The sequence below is a fragment of the Serinus canaria genome, chromosome 4A (genome assembly GCF_022539315.1).
Source record: "Serinus canaria isolate serCan28SL12 chromosome 4A, serCan2020, whole genome shotgun sequence".
Taxonomy (NCBI): Eukaryota; Metazoa; Chordata; class Aves; order Passeriformes; family Fringillidae; genus Serinus; species Serinus canaria.
Genome location: NC_066318.1, coordinates 19,288,181 through 19,303,514, shown reverse-complemented (window position 1 = coordinate 19,303,514; position 15,334 = coordinate 19,288,181). Strand labels below are relative to the sequence as shown.

The following is a 15,334-nucleotide window of genomic DNA, read 5'->3' as shown; positions in this document are numbered from 1 at the left end:
CACTCTGGCTGTACTGGTCTGGCTGCAGCTGGGCTGCACAAGCAGCAGGCAGAATTCAAGACAGGTGCTTGTGGATTACCAAGAAAAACTTGAGACCCTTCCAGCGCTGGGAATGAACCTGCCTGGCATTGCAAGCTGGCCCTCCCAGGCTGTGATGGGCAACCAGGGCTGCAAGAGCAGCTTGCAGAGCAGAGCTTTCCAGGCTCGTTGTCTGGGAAGGAGATGAGTAAGAGTCGTGGCCCCAGGCGGGAAGGGGAGGAGCAGGACTCTCAGGCTCCCTCAGGAATCCTTGCCGATCCACTCCCACCATCCCTGGCTGCCATTGCTGGCTCTTCCCCTGCCTCAATTTCCCCCAAGCAGTACAGCTGCCTTTCATGGGTCTAGCAGGGAAAAGACAAAGGTGAAGAATGGCCAAACTGCCAGGTACACCCTATGGTACCCGGCAGGATATGGACAGGGTGGGGGCTGGCATGGGTAGGTCAGACAGAAGTCAGCAGTGTGTGCTGGCCTGCAGGCAGTGGAGCTTGGGGCCCCGGTGTGACTACATGGTGGGGGGGCTGCATCATCCTACTGCCACCCCCTCGTACCCACCTGAGTGCTATTGAACCAGGCTCTGCTGAGCTGAACTCTGCCAGCCCTGCTTGTTCAAGTCAACCAAGCTGAACTGCACTGAACAAAATTGGGCCAGGTCAAGTGGAGCTAAGCCAGATGAGGCCCCTGCTTGTTCTGTGCTGTACCAAACTTAACTTTGCCAGCCCTGTGTAATGTTGAACTGAGCTGAGACAAGCCAGAATGTGCCAACCCAGCTGAACTGCACCGAGGCATGCCAGGCTGGGCCATGCTGGGCCAGTTAACCCATGCTGGCACCCCTGCCATCCCACGTTGAGCTGAGCTGTGATGTATCATGCTGCATTGAGGTCTGGCCAGCCTTCCATATCATGCCGTGCTGGGTTGAGCTGGACTGAAGTATACCGGCTGGGCTGTAGATGAGCTAAGCAGCTTCCTTAGGTCCCTGGGCTAAAGGATGGCATGCCAAGGTACTGAGTAGAAAGGTGCTGTGCTGTGCCATTGTGTGCAGAGCCATGCCATGAGCTGTGCTGAGCCGTGCCGTGTTGTGCTGTGCCGAACCGTCCGCCGCCGTCCCCCCGCGCCTCATTGGCGGCGGCGGAGCAGTCCCGGTGCGGAGCGGCCCCGCCCCGCACTCTCCCCGCGCCGCTCAGCCCGGGCGGGCAGGGGTGTCATTTCCTCCACAGTTCGAGGCCGGGCCGGGATGGAGCTGTAGCTGTAGCCGCCATGGAGCGGGCCGAGGGCCGGCCGGGCGCCCCCCAGTACGTGCATGTGCAGCTGCAGGGGGGCGCGCCCTGGGGCTTCACGCTGCGCGGCGGGCTGGAGCACGGCGAGCCCCTCATCGTCTCTAAGGTAGGAATCGCCGGCAGAGTCCCGCGTGGGGTCCGCGACATCCCCCCGCGAGGGGCCTCCCGCCCGTGGCGGGGCGGGGAAGATGGGAGGACACCCAGGGCGCAGCGGCGTCGGGGGTGCGGGGAGCCCCGGCCGCGGGGTCTCGTGTCCTGGCGTGGCAGGACGGGGACGGCCACTCGCCCCTACGATCTCCGCGGCCCTCCACTTAGAGTCGCGGTGAAGAGTGAGAGCGAGAGGGGCGGAGGGACAGCCCGGGCCCGGCGGCAGGAAGAAATTCCTCTGGCACATCCGTTGGGCTGGCGTCGGGGGCGGCCCCCACATTTCCCCCCTCATGTCTTTCGTTGTCCCGTCCCGCGGGCTGTAGCCGGGGGAGGTCAGCCCCCTGTGTGCCCATCCATCGGTGCCGCGCCCACGGGTGTTTCGGGCACCGGACTCTGCGGGGACGTTTAGGGCCACCGTGGGGGAACCATAGTCCATCCCGTCATGCCCCGGCACCCCTGGAACGCAGGGGCAGGACTGTGCCCGGCACGGGGTTGGCGCCGGGGTGCGATGCCGGGAAGAGCCCGGTCGCAGCCGGGAGCAAATGGTAAGGGTGACCCCTGCGGCCCCGACGTCTCGCCACACGGAGGGTCACCGATTCCCGCGGCCGCCGCCAGCTTATCGCTCCGCGGGAAGACAAGGAGCAGAGTAGCGGCCAGGGGAACTCTAATAGCCACCCCTCCGGGTAGCCCGGACGGGGCCCTGTCGCCGGACGATTTGGCCGCCTGCCCGCCCGGTGTCGCCGTCCTGCTGAGCCGGGGTGCGGCTGGCCGGGCTGGCGGCCCCGGGGCTACTGCGTGCCTCGAGCCGGGCCGACTGCGCCCCCGGGCCGTTCCACGCCCTCGGTGGGACGCGGCCAGCGCGGTCTGGCTGGGGGAGCTGGAAAAGTCTCTCCGGTCCCAGCCCCGCGCCTTGAGGTGGCACCGCCGGCGGGTGGGGAGCCGGGCGCCAAAGTAGTAACTGCCCACGTCCCCACTCGCTGCTGGCCTTCGGGGTGATGGGTCCCCGTGCGTCCACCGGTTGCCGGAGGAGGGGATATTCCTCACCAATTTTGAGAAGGGGATTGGCTTGCGGGCCGCGCGGTATCGGCCCCCGCGCTCCCACGGACACGCCGCCACCGCGTGTGCTCGGCAGACAAAAGGGGCTTGTTCCAGCGCTTTGTGCATTCAGGGGAGGGTCCCCCGGGGTCACCGCTCCGCCGCTGCGGCCGGCTGAGGTGTGTGCGGGGGGCGCGGGCCGGAAAGAGGAAGGGTGTCCCCGCACTCGGTGACAGAGTTTGGCCTCTGAGCCCACTCCAGGCAGGATCCCTTTCTGTGGCAGAGTCCCACGGCGGTGCTCACACGCGATCTTAAGCCTTCCATGGGGCTGCAAACGCCCTCTGGCACAGGCTTCCCTGAGCACATCAGGGGCAAGGAGGGAAGTTGGTGTGACGCAGGGTGAGCGCAGCTCTGGCACTGTTCTGGTTGTGATTCCTAAGACAAGTTTCTCCTGCGACAGGCAGACATTCCCATGAGCCATCTGGTGCCCACCATTAGGGCCCAGAGTGAACTCCAAGGATGGTGTTTGGGAAGTGTCCTGGGTTGGCTCAGCCAGGCAGGGCAGCAGGCAGTGCTGGCGTTTGGTTGCCAGTGCTGAGTTCACTGGTGGCAAAGGCAGAACAAGGGGCTGTTTGTGCCAAATTTAGCTCCTCGTGAGTGGTGCCAGGGCTGAACCTGTCCATCCCAGTGCATGTGATGGCCCAGACATGGGTGCAGACCTGGTGGTGTCCTGCAGCAAGTGGGGACACCTTTCACCTCTGACTCATCACCATGGCGGTGGCAGGCAGGACTGGTGGGCACATGTCTGGACAGAGGACTGAGGTGAAGGTGCACCCTGCCTTGCACAGTCTGCTGGTGCCTGTTGGTGGGCAGCAGCATGACATGGGGTAAACCCAGCTGCTCCACTGACTGCATGGTAGGAGTGGGAGCCCTCACGGGCAGTCAAGATCCCCTGCCAGGAAGGCAGCCTCATGGTTGACTTCTGGGTAGGAGGGCAGCCTGCCTGCACAGGCAGGCACATTGGGCTGTGCCCAGCCTGGGTATGGCATCGCAGTGCTAAGAGCCCTAGAAAAATGGGAGAGCTGTTGGTTATAGGCACAGCTGTGCCAGGCAAAGCCATGGGGCAGTGGTGCACTCGGCAGGAGGCTTGGCTGCCCCTGCCTTTCTCCCTCCTAAGGTGACATTTTGTCCAGGGATAGTGGAATGCCCCCTGAGCCCTGCCCAGCATGGCTGGAAAGTGGTGCCCGGGAGCACATGCACAATGACTGACCTGCTAGGAAGCCATGTGTGCTCCCTAGCATTGGGGCCTGGCTGCTGCCCAGACTGGTCCTGCAGGCACTGTGAGCAGAGCTCATTCCCTGGCCAGCCCTGGGAGCAGCTGTGCAGGGTGAAGAGCCCATGGGCAGGGTGAGTGCAGGAGCCCCAGCATGGGGCCAGGTTAGCGCTGCCCTGCGGGTGGCTATAGGGTCTTGCCACATCCACACTGGGCATGGGGCACCCCCTGTCCTGCCCCATGTACCTGCATGCCCTGTGTTACTGCCACCACGGAGAAGCAGCTCCAGTCACTTGCCAGCCCTGTGGTGTGGACTTGGCAATCCCTGGCCATTGCAGTGGCAGGATGGGCAGAGATCAGTGCTGTCAATGGACGCTGCCTAGCCCAGCTGGGCACTGCTTGTCCCAGGGCTGTCAGGACTGCACCTACTAGCTAGGGCAGAAGGCATGGGCCAGGATCTGATGTGCTGGCAGCACCATGGCTATACTTCCTCTAAGCACAGTAATACAGGGTGCCAGGTTCATTTTGGCCATGGGTGTCAGGGAGGGTAGGCATGTGCCAGGACTCAGTACTTCCCCTACTATCATCTCCTGTATGCACATAGGGTGGGATGGGCATCAAAATCACCAGAAGTGCCCAGACAGGCTCAATGTGGGGTTGGAAGCAGCAGCAGGGGGCAGGCATCCATGCTGGACAAAGGGCCCTTGTGCTGCCTGCAAGGGAATCTGCTGGGATGGGACATTTTTCTTTCTCTCCCCTCCCTGATGCCCTTGCTCAGAAATTCATGTGACCAGAGAAGGGGGAGAGCCTGGCCCCACAGATGCCTCTGTGGTGCTTGGGGCTCAGGCACCCTCTCCAAAGCCTCTTTCTCCCCTGACACGTGCAGCCATGGAACATCCCCTGGGATATTCTGGGGGCTTTGCCCCCCTTGATGCCCCTCTCTGTCACCCAGGTGGAGGATGGGGGCAAGGCTGCGCTGTCCCGCCGGCTGCAGCCAGGTGATGAGCTGGTGAACATCAGCGGGACGCCACTGTACGGATCCCGCCAGGAGGCCCTCATCCTCATCAAGGGCTCCTACCGCACTCTGAAGATGGTTGTTCGCAGGTTGGCAGTGCTGTGGAAGGGACACAGGGAGGGCCAGTGGGGTTTTTGGCAGTGCTGTGGAAGGGACACAGGGAGGGCCAGTGGGGTTTTTACCTGCCTGGGGGACTGGCAGGAACCTGGAGGTGCCCATGTCTCCAGCTTGGAGGTGCCTCTTGCTGGGACAGGGTGGGGAGCAGCCCCTTGCTGCCGTCAGCACTCCCACTAAGTGGGGGTTCCACATCCATCAGAGCCAGGGCAGTGCATCAGGCTCACCACCCCCTTGCTGGGCGGTATCCTCAAGCGTGGCCGCTCCTCTCCCTTCCTGCCTGCCTGCCTCCTGCCTGCCTGCTTGCCTGGGAAAGGAAGGAGAGGCAGGGCTGGGCCTTGCAGTCCCTTCCCCCCCCAGCCCCTCCAACTGCATCCATTCCTTGGCTGCATCCTGACTGACTCCAGCACCAGCAGCACTCAGGGGCAGGGACGGCGCAAGGGCACTGCCCAAGGGGCAGGGGTCCCACGGGACTGTGCTGGGGCTCAGCATCATCCATGGTGAGTTTGGGGGTTCTGGGAAGTCCCTGTGCTGACCTCACAGCTTGCCACTCTTATCCAGTCAGTAGATGTGGCAGCACTTGGCAGTTGGGAGGTGCAGGAGGTGGCTTCTGACCACGTCTGTGCAGTGGCATTTCCTGGGTGGGCTGGAGACTCCTGTAGATGCTGTGAGGGGTGGGACAGAGACCAGCACAGGACCCTTCCCAGAGACATGACATGGCTGGTGCTTGCTGCACATACTGAGGGACAAAAGAACAAGGGGGAAGGTCAGGCTTGTGGTGGAGACAGGGCCCCAGTGTCCCTTGGTGAAGCTAATCCAGTCCCAGCAGAGACACTTGCCCTGCTCAGGTCATTGCCTATGGGCTATGCAGGGGCCATGTCCTCGGTCTCCTGTTAATGCGGCAACAGGAATGCTGTAGTCTGGGGAGCCCTGGACAGCTGGGTGAACTGTGAGATCCCCTTGCCCAGTGCCGGGTGCTTGCAGGACTGGACCCTCCTTGCTGCCATCCCCTTTGGGCGGGCGCTGGCCTTGGGGGGGACAGGAAACCCCGTAGGAAGTGACTTCAGCCCCGGTTCCTTGGCCTGGCTTCCTCCCCATTCTTGTCCTTTCCCGCTGTTGCTCTTGGCAGGAGGAGCGTGCCCGTCTTCCGGCCCCATTCCTGGCACGTGGCCAAACTTGCCGAAAGCCGCCCAGACGTCCCCACCATGCACTGCCCGGCTGATGCCTTCAGCCTCTCCTGGCCTTCGGGGTGTGATGTCAGGTGAGACCCTGGAGGCAATTATGAGACTGTGCAAGGGGAGAGGGCAAACGGGACACCCTCTTGGGTTGTGGCATTGGGGGTGGCATAGGGACTCCCATGCGAGTTTTGGGCATCCTTCCTCATCCTGCACTACCCTTTCCCCTGGCTGTTTACTCCTGGCTCCCGGCAGGAAGGGGCGGTGGCTCTGCTGGAGACAGCCAGGAGTTGCTTAGTCCCACTGCCCCAGCTGCCAGAGCTGGGAGGTCTCGAGTGGCTGGAGTCACACACACCCTGTGTTCCCTGTGCCTGTTCCCCTTGCCAGTGCCAGGCAACCTTGGTGGTGACCCCAACCTGGGGGTGAAGGGCAGGTTGGGGTACTGCTGCCCTGTGCTCTGTTGTCCCAGGGATGGTGTATGTGGGTGGATGGGCTCCTTGGGGATCTCTGTGGAGCTGGATGAGGGGCAGCAGGTGCCTGTAACACTGACGTGGGGCTAGGCAGCAGCAAGCTGTCCCTGCAGTGGAACCCACTGTCCTGGCACTGCAGCACTGACCGGAGCAGCTCCATCGGGAGCATGGAGAGCCTGGACCATCCCAGCCAGGCCTGCTGTGAAGGAGACCCCTCACCTGTTGACCAGGGCATGTACCACAGCAAGCGGGACTCAGCCTACAGCTCCTTCTCTGCCAGCTCCATCGCCTCTGACTGCGCCCTCTCTCTCCGTCCTGAAGAGGCCGTGTCCATTGATTCCAGCCTCCAAGGCCCCTGCAAAGCCCCTGACAGGCGCTACCTGACCACAGGGGCTGAGCCATCTGCCAGCTGGCACCCTGAGTCCTGGCGGGCACCAGTGCCCCCCCAGCCCCCTGTCAGGAGGGACAGCCTGCGAGCAGCCCCAGCTGGCAGAGGGGGCAGGTGCCAGGCCTCAGTGTCAGTGGACATGCTGCATGCCAAAGGCCGGTGGATCTCTGACACCTTCCTCTGCCAGCGAGATGGGGAGGCAGAAGTAGTGGGCAGGAGGAAACTGGCACCATACCCCATGAAGGACTGTCTCTCTGCTGACCAGTATTACATGCTGAGCTCCCACCCGGACCATTGCCCAGCTGAGCCACTCCTGGGGGAGAGCATGGAGTCTGACAACCAGCCATACCTGGATGACAGCATGCACCAAGTGCCTGATGCCATGACAGCAGGTGACAACCCATTGCTGTCCCCTCTCAAGGGCCACATGTCGCACCGTCACAGTGCTCCCGAGCAGCTGCTGGCCTCCCAGTTCCGCTCCCTTCAGCTGGGCACCAACAGCGGGCGAGCCTCACCAGCCCCCAGTGGGCAACACTGGACCTTGTCCCCGCTGCATCCTGAGAGCAGCCAAGGGGGAACCACAGGGGCTGCCCAGGATCCCCTGCACTGCCCAGAGCCTTGCGGCCGTCCACCGCCCTGCCACTGCTGCCCTGAGCTGCAGCAAGCCTGCGGGCCAGACGGCCAGGGGGCTAGCCCAGTACTCAGCACTGAGGGGCCAGTGGAGGGGGAGAGCCGGGGAGGGGCCCGGCGGGCTGGGGGTCCTCCCCACCGCTCTGCTCAGATGCGCCGCCGCAGTGACCGCTTTGCCACCAGCCTGCGCAATGAGATCCAGCGGCGCAAGGCCCAGCTGCAGAAGAGCCGGGGTCCTGGTGCACCTCCACCTGGTGAGGAGCCAGTGGAGGAAACTGAGGAGCCCCCAGAGGGCAGTGTACTTGCAGAGCGACACCCTGCCCCGCCTGAGTGTCTCAGCCCCACACCGAGTAAGGAGAGCAGGAACTCTGGCCACTCTGCAGACCAGGGCATCCCCACCCCTGACCCAGCCCCTAAAGGGCCCCTGTCCCCTGAGCGGGTATTGCCAACTGCCAGGGGCCGCTGGCGCTGGTCCCCAGAAAACAAACTGCAGCCACAACACTCACCCAGCCACAGTGAATTGGAGGGCTACAGCCAGGGCCCGGTGGCCTGCAGCTCCCCACCACGGTGCAGCGATGAAGCGGTCCTGCTGCCCTTCGCCGACCGCCGCCGGTTCTTTGAGGAGAGCATCCGACTGGCATCACCCCGGCACAGCAAGCCGCCAGCAGGTGATTCCAGCACCTTCCAGCCCCCTGGCTCTGAGCACCGGGATGTCCGCCGCCTCTCTGTGGACCAGCCCTACAGCCCTCCCTCACCCAGCCGCCCTGGCTCTGCTGTCCCCTATGCTGAGTGCTGCCGGGAGCAGCCCCACTGTTACAAGCCACTGGGGAGGCCAGGGGAGCTGGATTACCTGCGGGGCTTCTCCTATCCCTATGGGGTTCCCCTGCGCCCTGAGCCCTGCCGCTACTGTGGAGGGGACCTGGGCCCACCACCACTGCCCCGTGGCCCCACATGCCGCTGTCACCCTGTGTCCTGGGTGCGCTGCCCTGACTGCTGCTACCCAGCTACCCGTCCTGGGCGAGAGGAGAGTGATGCCTGGCCCCCCCGGAGAGCTTTCGTCCCAGTGAGTAATGCCCTGTGGGACTGTGCTGGGGAGCACCACTGACACTCCCTTGCACCCCTGGACCATGACCCTGGGTTGGGGTGTGGGGTACTGTTCCTGCATTTGCCCTGCAGACTGCCTGCAAGTCTTCGGCATCTGAATGGGGATGGGACAGAGGTGCTGGGGGATGGATTTCACACTGCCTTCCCCCTCACACAGGAATTTCCTCAGGATGAGTGGGAACCACCTGCAATCACCAGGAAAGTCAGCCAGTCCATCAGGTGAGCCCATGCCAAATGCCACAGTGCTGGGATGTGTGTGCCACTCAGTGGGGACCTCTGACGGGGGGTATGGGGACTGCCATTATTTTGACTGGGGATGTAGAAAGTGCCTCCCATACTTCCTTGGCCATCCTTGGGGTGGTGCCCTTTGAGGCAGGAGGAGGCACACAGGGCAAGGGTGTGTGAGGAGGTGTCCACAGCAAAGGTGGTCCCTCCTTACCCTTCCCCAGGGGTCTGGGGCCATTTCTGGGGAACTGTGCCCAGTGGATAAGCCTGGGCTTCTCCCATCAGTGTGACTGGATGACTAGCTGGGGTAAATGAGGCAGGGCATGAAATGGGCCTGAACCGCCAGATGGGTGACTGTGTATGGAAGGATGGGTGCCTCCTTCTCTTCCTAGTGAGCTCTCCAGCTACCCACCTGGTTTCCCAAGGCTTGGCCCATTCCACACCTGCCTTGAGAGCACCGAGCCAGAGTGGCCGTCCTGCTACCGGGCCACATCCACGCATGACCTCTTGTGGGACAGTGACCGCCTGGCCCACACCCCTGGGAGCCCCCTGGATCCGCTGCACCGCCCACTAAGGGGCAGAGCCTTCTCTGAGAGCCATCTAAACCTGGAACCTTCCAGCCCCTGGGGCTGTGACCAGAAGGACCTTTTCCATGCCAAGCAGGACCCTCCCAGCATCCCCAAAAAGAAGGGCCCCCCACCTCCCCGCCCACCTCCGCCCAACTGGGAGAAGTACAGACAGCGTCGGGCATCCCAGCACCCATCAGATGGTGCTGGGCATGGCTCTGCCTTCTCTGCTGCCCCAATGCCAATCCGCAGCACTGCTGAGGCAGTGAGGGAGCGGTCACAGAGCCTCACCGGGCAGCAGAAAGGCCAGTCCTGGGGGCACACTGCTTGCCCCCCTGCTCCATCAGATGCCTGGCCCCGACCTGAGGCCCCCAGATCACTCCGCAGGACTCCTGGGCCTGATGCTGCCACTGCTGAAATTTTCAGGCAAGTGGTGCCATGGCATGGGGTTGGGCCCTTCTACCCTGTATCAGAGCACCCTAATCCTTAGAGCTCCCTGTGGGGGGGTTTTGTGTTGTGGAGTGTCCCTGTCCCTGACCTCTTTCCCTGGCATGGCCATAGCCCTGAGTGTCTCTGCCCCCATGGGTGGGCAGGGGAGCTGACATGCCCTGGGTGGGTGTTGACAGGGTGTCAGGAGCCGGGGAGAAGCGGACAAAGATGAAGCGGTCTGGGGAGATGGAGGAGCAGCCTCAAAGGCTCATCCAGAACCAGGAGCAGGGCCATGCCTGTCCCCGTGGGGTGGGTGAGTGCTCCCTGTCCCTGCATTGTGGCTCAGGCCCTGCCCTGCCGGAGGCACTTAAGCCCAGTTCTGGGGCAGTGGAGGAGGTGAGCTGCCAGGGCAGCTGGCCCCAGCCCCGCTGCATGGTCTCCGAGGAACGGCTGTGGGATGTGGCTGTCAGGGACCATTCCCTGGCTAGTGTCCTGGCCCCCTTGGCTTCCTCTGGCACCGCCACTGAGGTGATGGGTGAGCTGCTGGTGGCAGGGGAGCGACAGGCCTGGCGGAAGCGTCTCCAGCAGGACTGGCATCTGGAGGCCCTGGCACAGGACAGGTAGGGCTGTCACAGCACCGGGTCCCATACTAAGGGCAGGCTGACACCCCCCAATGCTTATTGCTGCATCTCTGTCTCCCCAGGCAAGATTTTGAGCCCATCTCGCTGCCTCCCAGGAGTGCTGCCAGCTCCAGTTCTTTCCCAGTGCACTATGGTGTTGCAGTGGGCAAAACTGAGCCACTCAACAAGGTAAAGGCGCTGCCAGAGGTAGTGGAGGGGAGCTCGGAGGATGAGGAGGAGGAGGTGGACCATGAGCTGGTGAAAAAGAAGGTACAAGACTGCTGGGGACAATTCCTTTGTGGTTCCCCACTGCCCTGGCCAGGTGCTCATGGAGACTGGGTGCATTTCTGGATGCTCATGGGGACTGAGGCACCACTGGTTGCTCCTGGGAGCTGGGGACATCACCAGGCATTCATGGGCATGGGGGTAATTGCTGGACACTTGTGGGTACCAGGAACATTACCATATACTCACACGGGGCCAGGGCATTGCCAGATGTCTGCAAGGACCAGGGGCATTGTCAGGTGCTTGCAGGACCTGGGAGTCTCACCAGATGCTCGTGGGGACCAGCAGCATCTCCAGATGCTTGATGTCTGCAAGGGCTGGGATGTTCCCAGATACCCACAGGGACCAGGGGCATCCATTAGGTGCACATGGTCTCTGAGACATTGACAGATTCTTGTGGGGACTGGGAATTGCCAGTAGCTCATGGGAACCTGGGGTACCACAAGGTTCTTGTGTACTGTCGGCCCCAGCACAGCGCCCCTCCACCTCTGTGCCAGTCCCCTGATCCCATGGGGAGTGGCCCCAGTTCCCCCTGACCCCTTTGCTCTGGCAGCTGCAGCTGATCGAGAGTCTGAGCCGCAAGCTGGTGGTCCTGCAGGAGGCACAACGGGGGCTGCAGGAGGACATTAATGCCAATGGGGCACTGGGTGAAGATGTGGCTGCTCGCCTGCAAGCCCTCTGCACCCCAGGAGAGTTCGACAAGTACCGCCTCTTCGTGGGTGACCTGGACAAGGTGGTCAACCTACTGCTTTCCCTGTCGGGTCGCCTGGCCCGGGTGGAAACTGCCTTGGGAAGCCTCGGGCCGCATGCCCCTGCTGAGGACAAGGTGGGCATGGGGGAGGGGACCCTCACCCATGAGATTTTGGGTAGCGGAATGCCCTGCCAACGCCAGCTGTCTTTCCTACAGCTGGCTCTGCGGGAGAAGCAGCGGCTGCTGGTGGCACAGCTGGAGGATGCCAAAGAGCTGAAGGAGCACGTGGGGCGGCGTGAGGAGGCAGTGGGTGCCATGGTGGCACGGTACCTGCCCGCTGAGCACCTCCAGGACTACCAGCACTTCGTCAAGATGAAGTCGGCCCTCATTGCTGAGCAGAGGGAGCTGGAAGAGAAGATTAAGCTGGGCCAGGAACAGCTCAGGTGCCTGCGTGAGAGCCTTGGCCAGGCCTCCAAGGACTGCTAGGATCCCTCTGGGATCCTGGCTGTGATCCCAGATTGCTGCCGAAGAGGATCCAGCCCCTTGTGGATGCTCCCTGTGTCTGTTCATCTGTCCAACCCCTTCCTTTTATTTATTTTTATGATTTACCAAGCAAGGGAGGGGGTTGCCAGGGGTGCTGACAGGGCTTGTTGTGCCACAGAGCTGTCATGGGCTCTGGCCGCTCAGCAGCCTGTGGCCCAGCAAGACCAGATGGATGGATGCTACCACCACTCTCATGGGTCTTTCTGTGCCCATGAGGTCCCTCCAGCTTGTTCTGGACACCAGTGCCTGTCTTGTATCTGGTGCTGCACCACATGCCTTAAACATCCCCCAGCTACTATTCATGCAGCATCTGAAAGGGTTAAACTGTGCTCACCCTCCATCCTGTCTGTTTGCCCAACTCTGTCCATCTGTCCGGGGGAGCTGAAGGAATTTCAGGCCCAGCATCCTCTTCCTCCTCATTGTGTCAGAAACAATGGCTTAGCCAGCAGGTTCTTAACCCACTCCCTGCTGGCTGAGGGACCACAGGGGGCCGAGGTGAGTGCCAGTAGGTGTTGTGTACCTGTGTCTTGGGATGGTACCCTGCCAGGGCATGGATGCTGGGACAAATACATTGAGGCCTGCGCTACTCTCTGTCACCAATGCTGTGGGCATGGAGACAACCCAGCCTCAACCAGCCCTCTCCTGAAGCTTCTAGCTGAACACCAGGAGCGATTAATAGAGGAAAAACCACATTAAGGACAGAACAGGGTACCTGTCCCCTCCCTTCTGCTGCAAAAGCCACAAATAGCCCTTAGATGTCACCCCCGCCACTGTCCACCTGTCTCCATGGCATGAGCAGGCGCCTCCATACTGATTTTGCACAGGGGTTTAATGCAACCAGCAGGAGTTTGGGGCAGGGGGGCAAACGTTTTGGGGAGGCATGTGGGCTGCAGCGCTTTGGTGTGGCCCCATAGCTGGACAACCCAGCCCGGGGTTCAGGCAGCATCCATGCCTGCCTGTGAGTTCCAACAGCAGCCCTGCTGTGTTGCTACCCCTGTTCTGGGCTACCCTTTAGCCTGTTAAACACTACACTTCACACCTGCCTGGCTGTACTGTGGGATTGTGCCTGGCAGGAGTGGGGTCCTCAACATTCCCTCCATCTCAGCCACCCCAGGATCATTGCTAGGACCAAAGACTGCACCCCCTAGGGGCCATGCTGCTCTCATGGTGGGGTTCAGCAGCTCTGCACAGGGCCCTGTGCTGGACGAGCTGCCAGCGCCTGCATGTTGCTGCATGCCATTGTATCTCAGTAAACAGTAACAGTAAAGCAGCAGCAGGAGCTGCACTTCTGTTCCAGTGGTCTCTTGCATGGTTTGTCCCTGTGCCCCAACAAGTGGCACCGAAGCAGGGAGGGGGTAATTGCTCCAGCTGGGATGAATCAAGGCTTAGCAAGCTCTTGGGAGCTGAATGCCCCCATGGCACAGGGGGCACCTGAAGTGCAGCTGTGGGCAGGGTGTCTTCTTCTCCCAGTGCTCCTAGGCTGGGTTGGGGCACAGATCAGTGCCTGGACCCTTCCGCCAGGATGCGTGTAGGAGTCACAGCACTTGGGTAGTGGATACAGGGTTTTCCCTGGCAATCTCTCAGGGCGTAGCTGCCAGAGCTTTTGGGGCAGCCCTAGGGAAGGGGTGGCCGTGCCCAGGGAGATGTCGCCGTGCTGCTGCTGCTGAGTCTGTTCCGGGGTGCCCCGATTCAGCGCGGCACGGCAGGGTGGTGCCCAGTGCCTTCCCCGGGGACTGCTCCGCTCGCAGGGAGCGCCGGGCACCCTGCGGCAGCGCAGGGGCGACGGCGGCCGCTGGGCGGCGCCAGTGCTCGGACGGGGCACGCGCGTGCAGGTGGGTGTGGGAGAGCAGGTGCGCGCGAACACGCGCGCGGGGAGGAAGGCGCGGGGCGAGGCGGAACAGGGGCGCGCGTGCGCAGGTGTTGTGACGGGACCCGGGCGTGCTCCAGGGTGAGCACAAGTGCACGGGGCCAGTATGAGTGTAGGCGAGTGGGTGCACACCCGCACAGTGGGGTACAACCCGCACAGTGCGGTACACACGTGCACTCGCGTAGGAGCGTGTCGGCGAGTGGCCTGAAACATGTGGAGTGCGAGTATATGGCTGTGCAGGGGATACAGGCACATGCACGTCAGCGCACACAAGTGAACATGTACACACAGGTGGATGTGTGCACATACATGTGAGCACACACAGCTGAACTCTTACATAGGTGAATGCATGCACACACGTCTGAGCACGCATGTTCACGTAGTTGAACACATGCCACATGTCTGAGCGTATGTGTACAGGGCACAGCTCCATGCTGCTTCACACAAGTGCTAGTGGTGACTGACTGCACGTGCAGGTGAACGCACACACGGGGGAACTTGTCCTATATCTGATGTGCATGTGTGAATGCATGCACATGTGTATTCATGTGCATGCATGTGTGAATGCATGCACATGTGAGTTCATAGAGCTACTTATGCAAGCCCTTGCATATGGACAACTGCAGGCACAGGGAAACTGTGCCCCATGACCCATTCAAAACTCCATTGCCCCTCCATGCAGCTCCAGCTGCTGCCATGTAGGACCGTCAGCCCACAGCATGGCAGCATGGCCGGGTTGCAGGGACCCTCAGTGCTGGATGTGGCCATGACATGGGGTGTCCTGGGGATCCATTTCTGAGACTTCAGAGTTGCAAACAGAACCCACAAAGGTGGGGTAGCCCCTGGCCCTGGTGTCTGTCTCCCCATTGTGACGATCTCTCTCTTTTACAGATCCCAGATCTGTCCCACAATATCCCATACACTTGAACTGGGGAAGGAGGAGGACATGGCGGGTAGTGATGCTTTAATGAGAGACCCCTGCCACATGTGGGAGATGGGGAATCCTGGAGCATAAAAGTCCAAACACCATGGTAGTATGTGCATAGTAGGCCCCCCTCACTCCCACAGTCCATTACAGCCCAAAATGGAAAGCCATGCATTGGGAAGGGACAAGAGAGCCCTTCCTGTCCCTGTGCTGGGGCAGAATGGCCCAGCAGGAAGGAAGGGATATGGAGCTCTGCCAGCATGGAGAGCCCAGAGCAGCAGTGGGTGAGAGATGAGCACAGGGGCCCATGCGACACTGTGGGAAGGAAAGTGAGGCCGGAGATGCTCTCCCCAGATGTTTAGCAGCACACCCCCTTGCGTGCATGCATGTGTATGTGCTCCAACACATGCTCCAGGGCATGTTCTATGCAATCACACCTCTGTTGGGCTATCTGCATGCATGCACACCACAGAATCACAGAAAGGTTTGGGGTGGGAGGGATCATTGAAGGACATTCTG

The 15,334-nt window shown here is 61.7% G+C and overlaps 1 protein-coding gene across 6 annotated transcripts; it reads left to right on the top strand.

The window, feature by feature from the left end:
• Positions 1-1,220: 1,220 nt before the first annotated feature.
• On the top strand, positions 1,221-13,319 carry LOC103816471 (protein Shroom4). 6 transcript variants are annotated; one of them, XM_018914147.3, is made up of 10 exons: positions 1,221-1,419; positions 4,721-4,872; positions 6,027-6,158; positions 6,682-8,623; positions 8,822-8,883; positions 9,282-9,881; positions 10,082-10,504; positions 10,588-10,774; positions 11,343-11,615; positions 11,697-13,319. In XM_018914147.3, the coding sequence occupies exons 1-10, from the start codon at positions 1,294-1,296 to the stop codon at positions 11,964-11,966; spliced, it is 4,167 nt and encodes a 1,388-aa protein (XP_018769692.3). In that variant the 5' UTR covers positions 1,221-1,293; the 3' UTR covers positions 11,967-13,319. The 6 variants fall into 6 exon arrangements, with proteins under 6 accessions (XP_018769692.3, XP_030084688.2, XP_030084689.2 ...); XM_030228828.2 differs by lacking the exon at positions 4,721-4,872 and having other exon boundaries at positions 1,244-1,419; XM_030228829.2 differs by lacking the exons at positions 1,221-1,419; positions 4,721-4,872 and adding an exon at positions 5,160-5,397.
• Positions 13,320-15,334: the final 2,015 nt, after the last annotated feature.

Bases quoted from the DNA above. Each gene is read 5' to 3' on its own strand.
- LOC103816471 (XM_018914147.3), top strand. From the start codon at position 1,294: ATGGAGCGGGCCGAGGGCCGGCCGGGCGCCCCCCAGTACGTGCATGTG. The intron at 10,775-11,342 runs GTACAAGACTGC...TTGCTCTGGCAG, and splicing joins ATGAGCTGGTGAAAAAGAAG to CTGCAGCTGATCGAGAGTCT. The intron at 11,616-11,696 runs GTGGGCATGGGG...TCTTTCCTACAG, and splicing joins ATGCCCCTGCTGAGGACAAG to CTGGCTCTGCGGGAGAAGCA.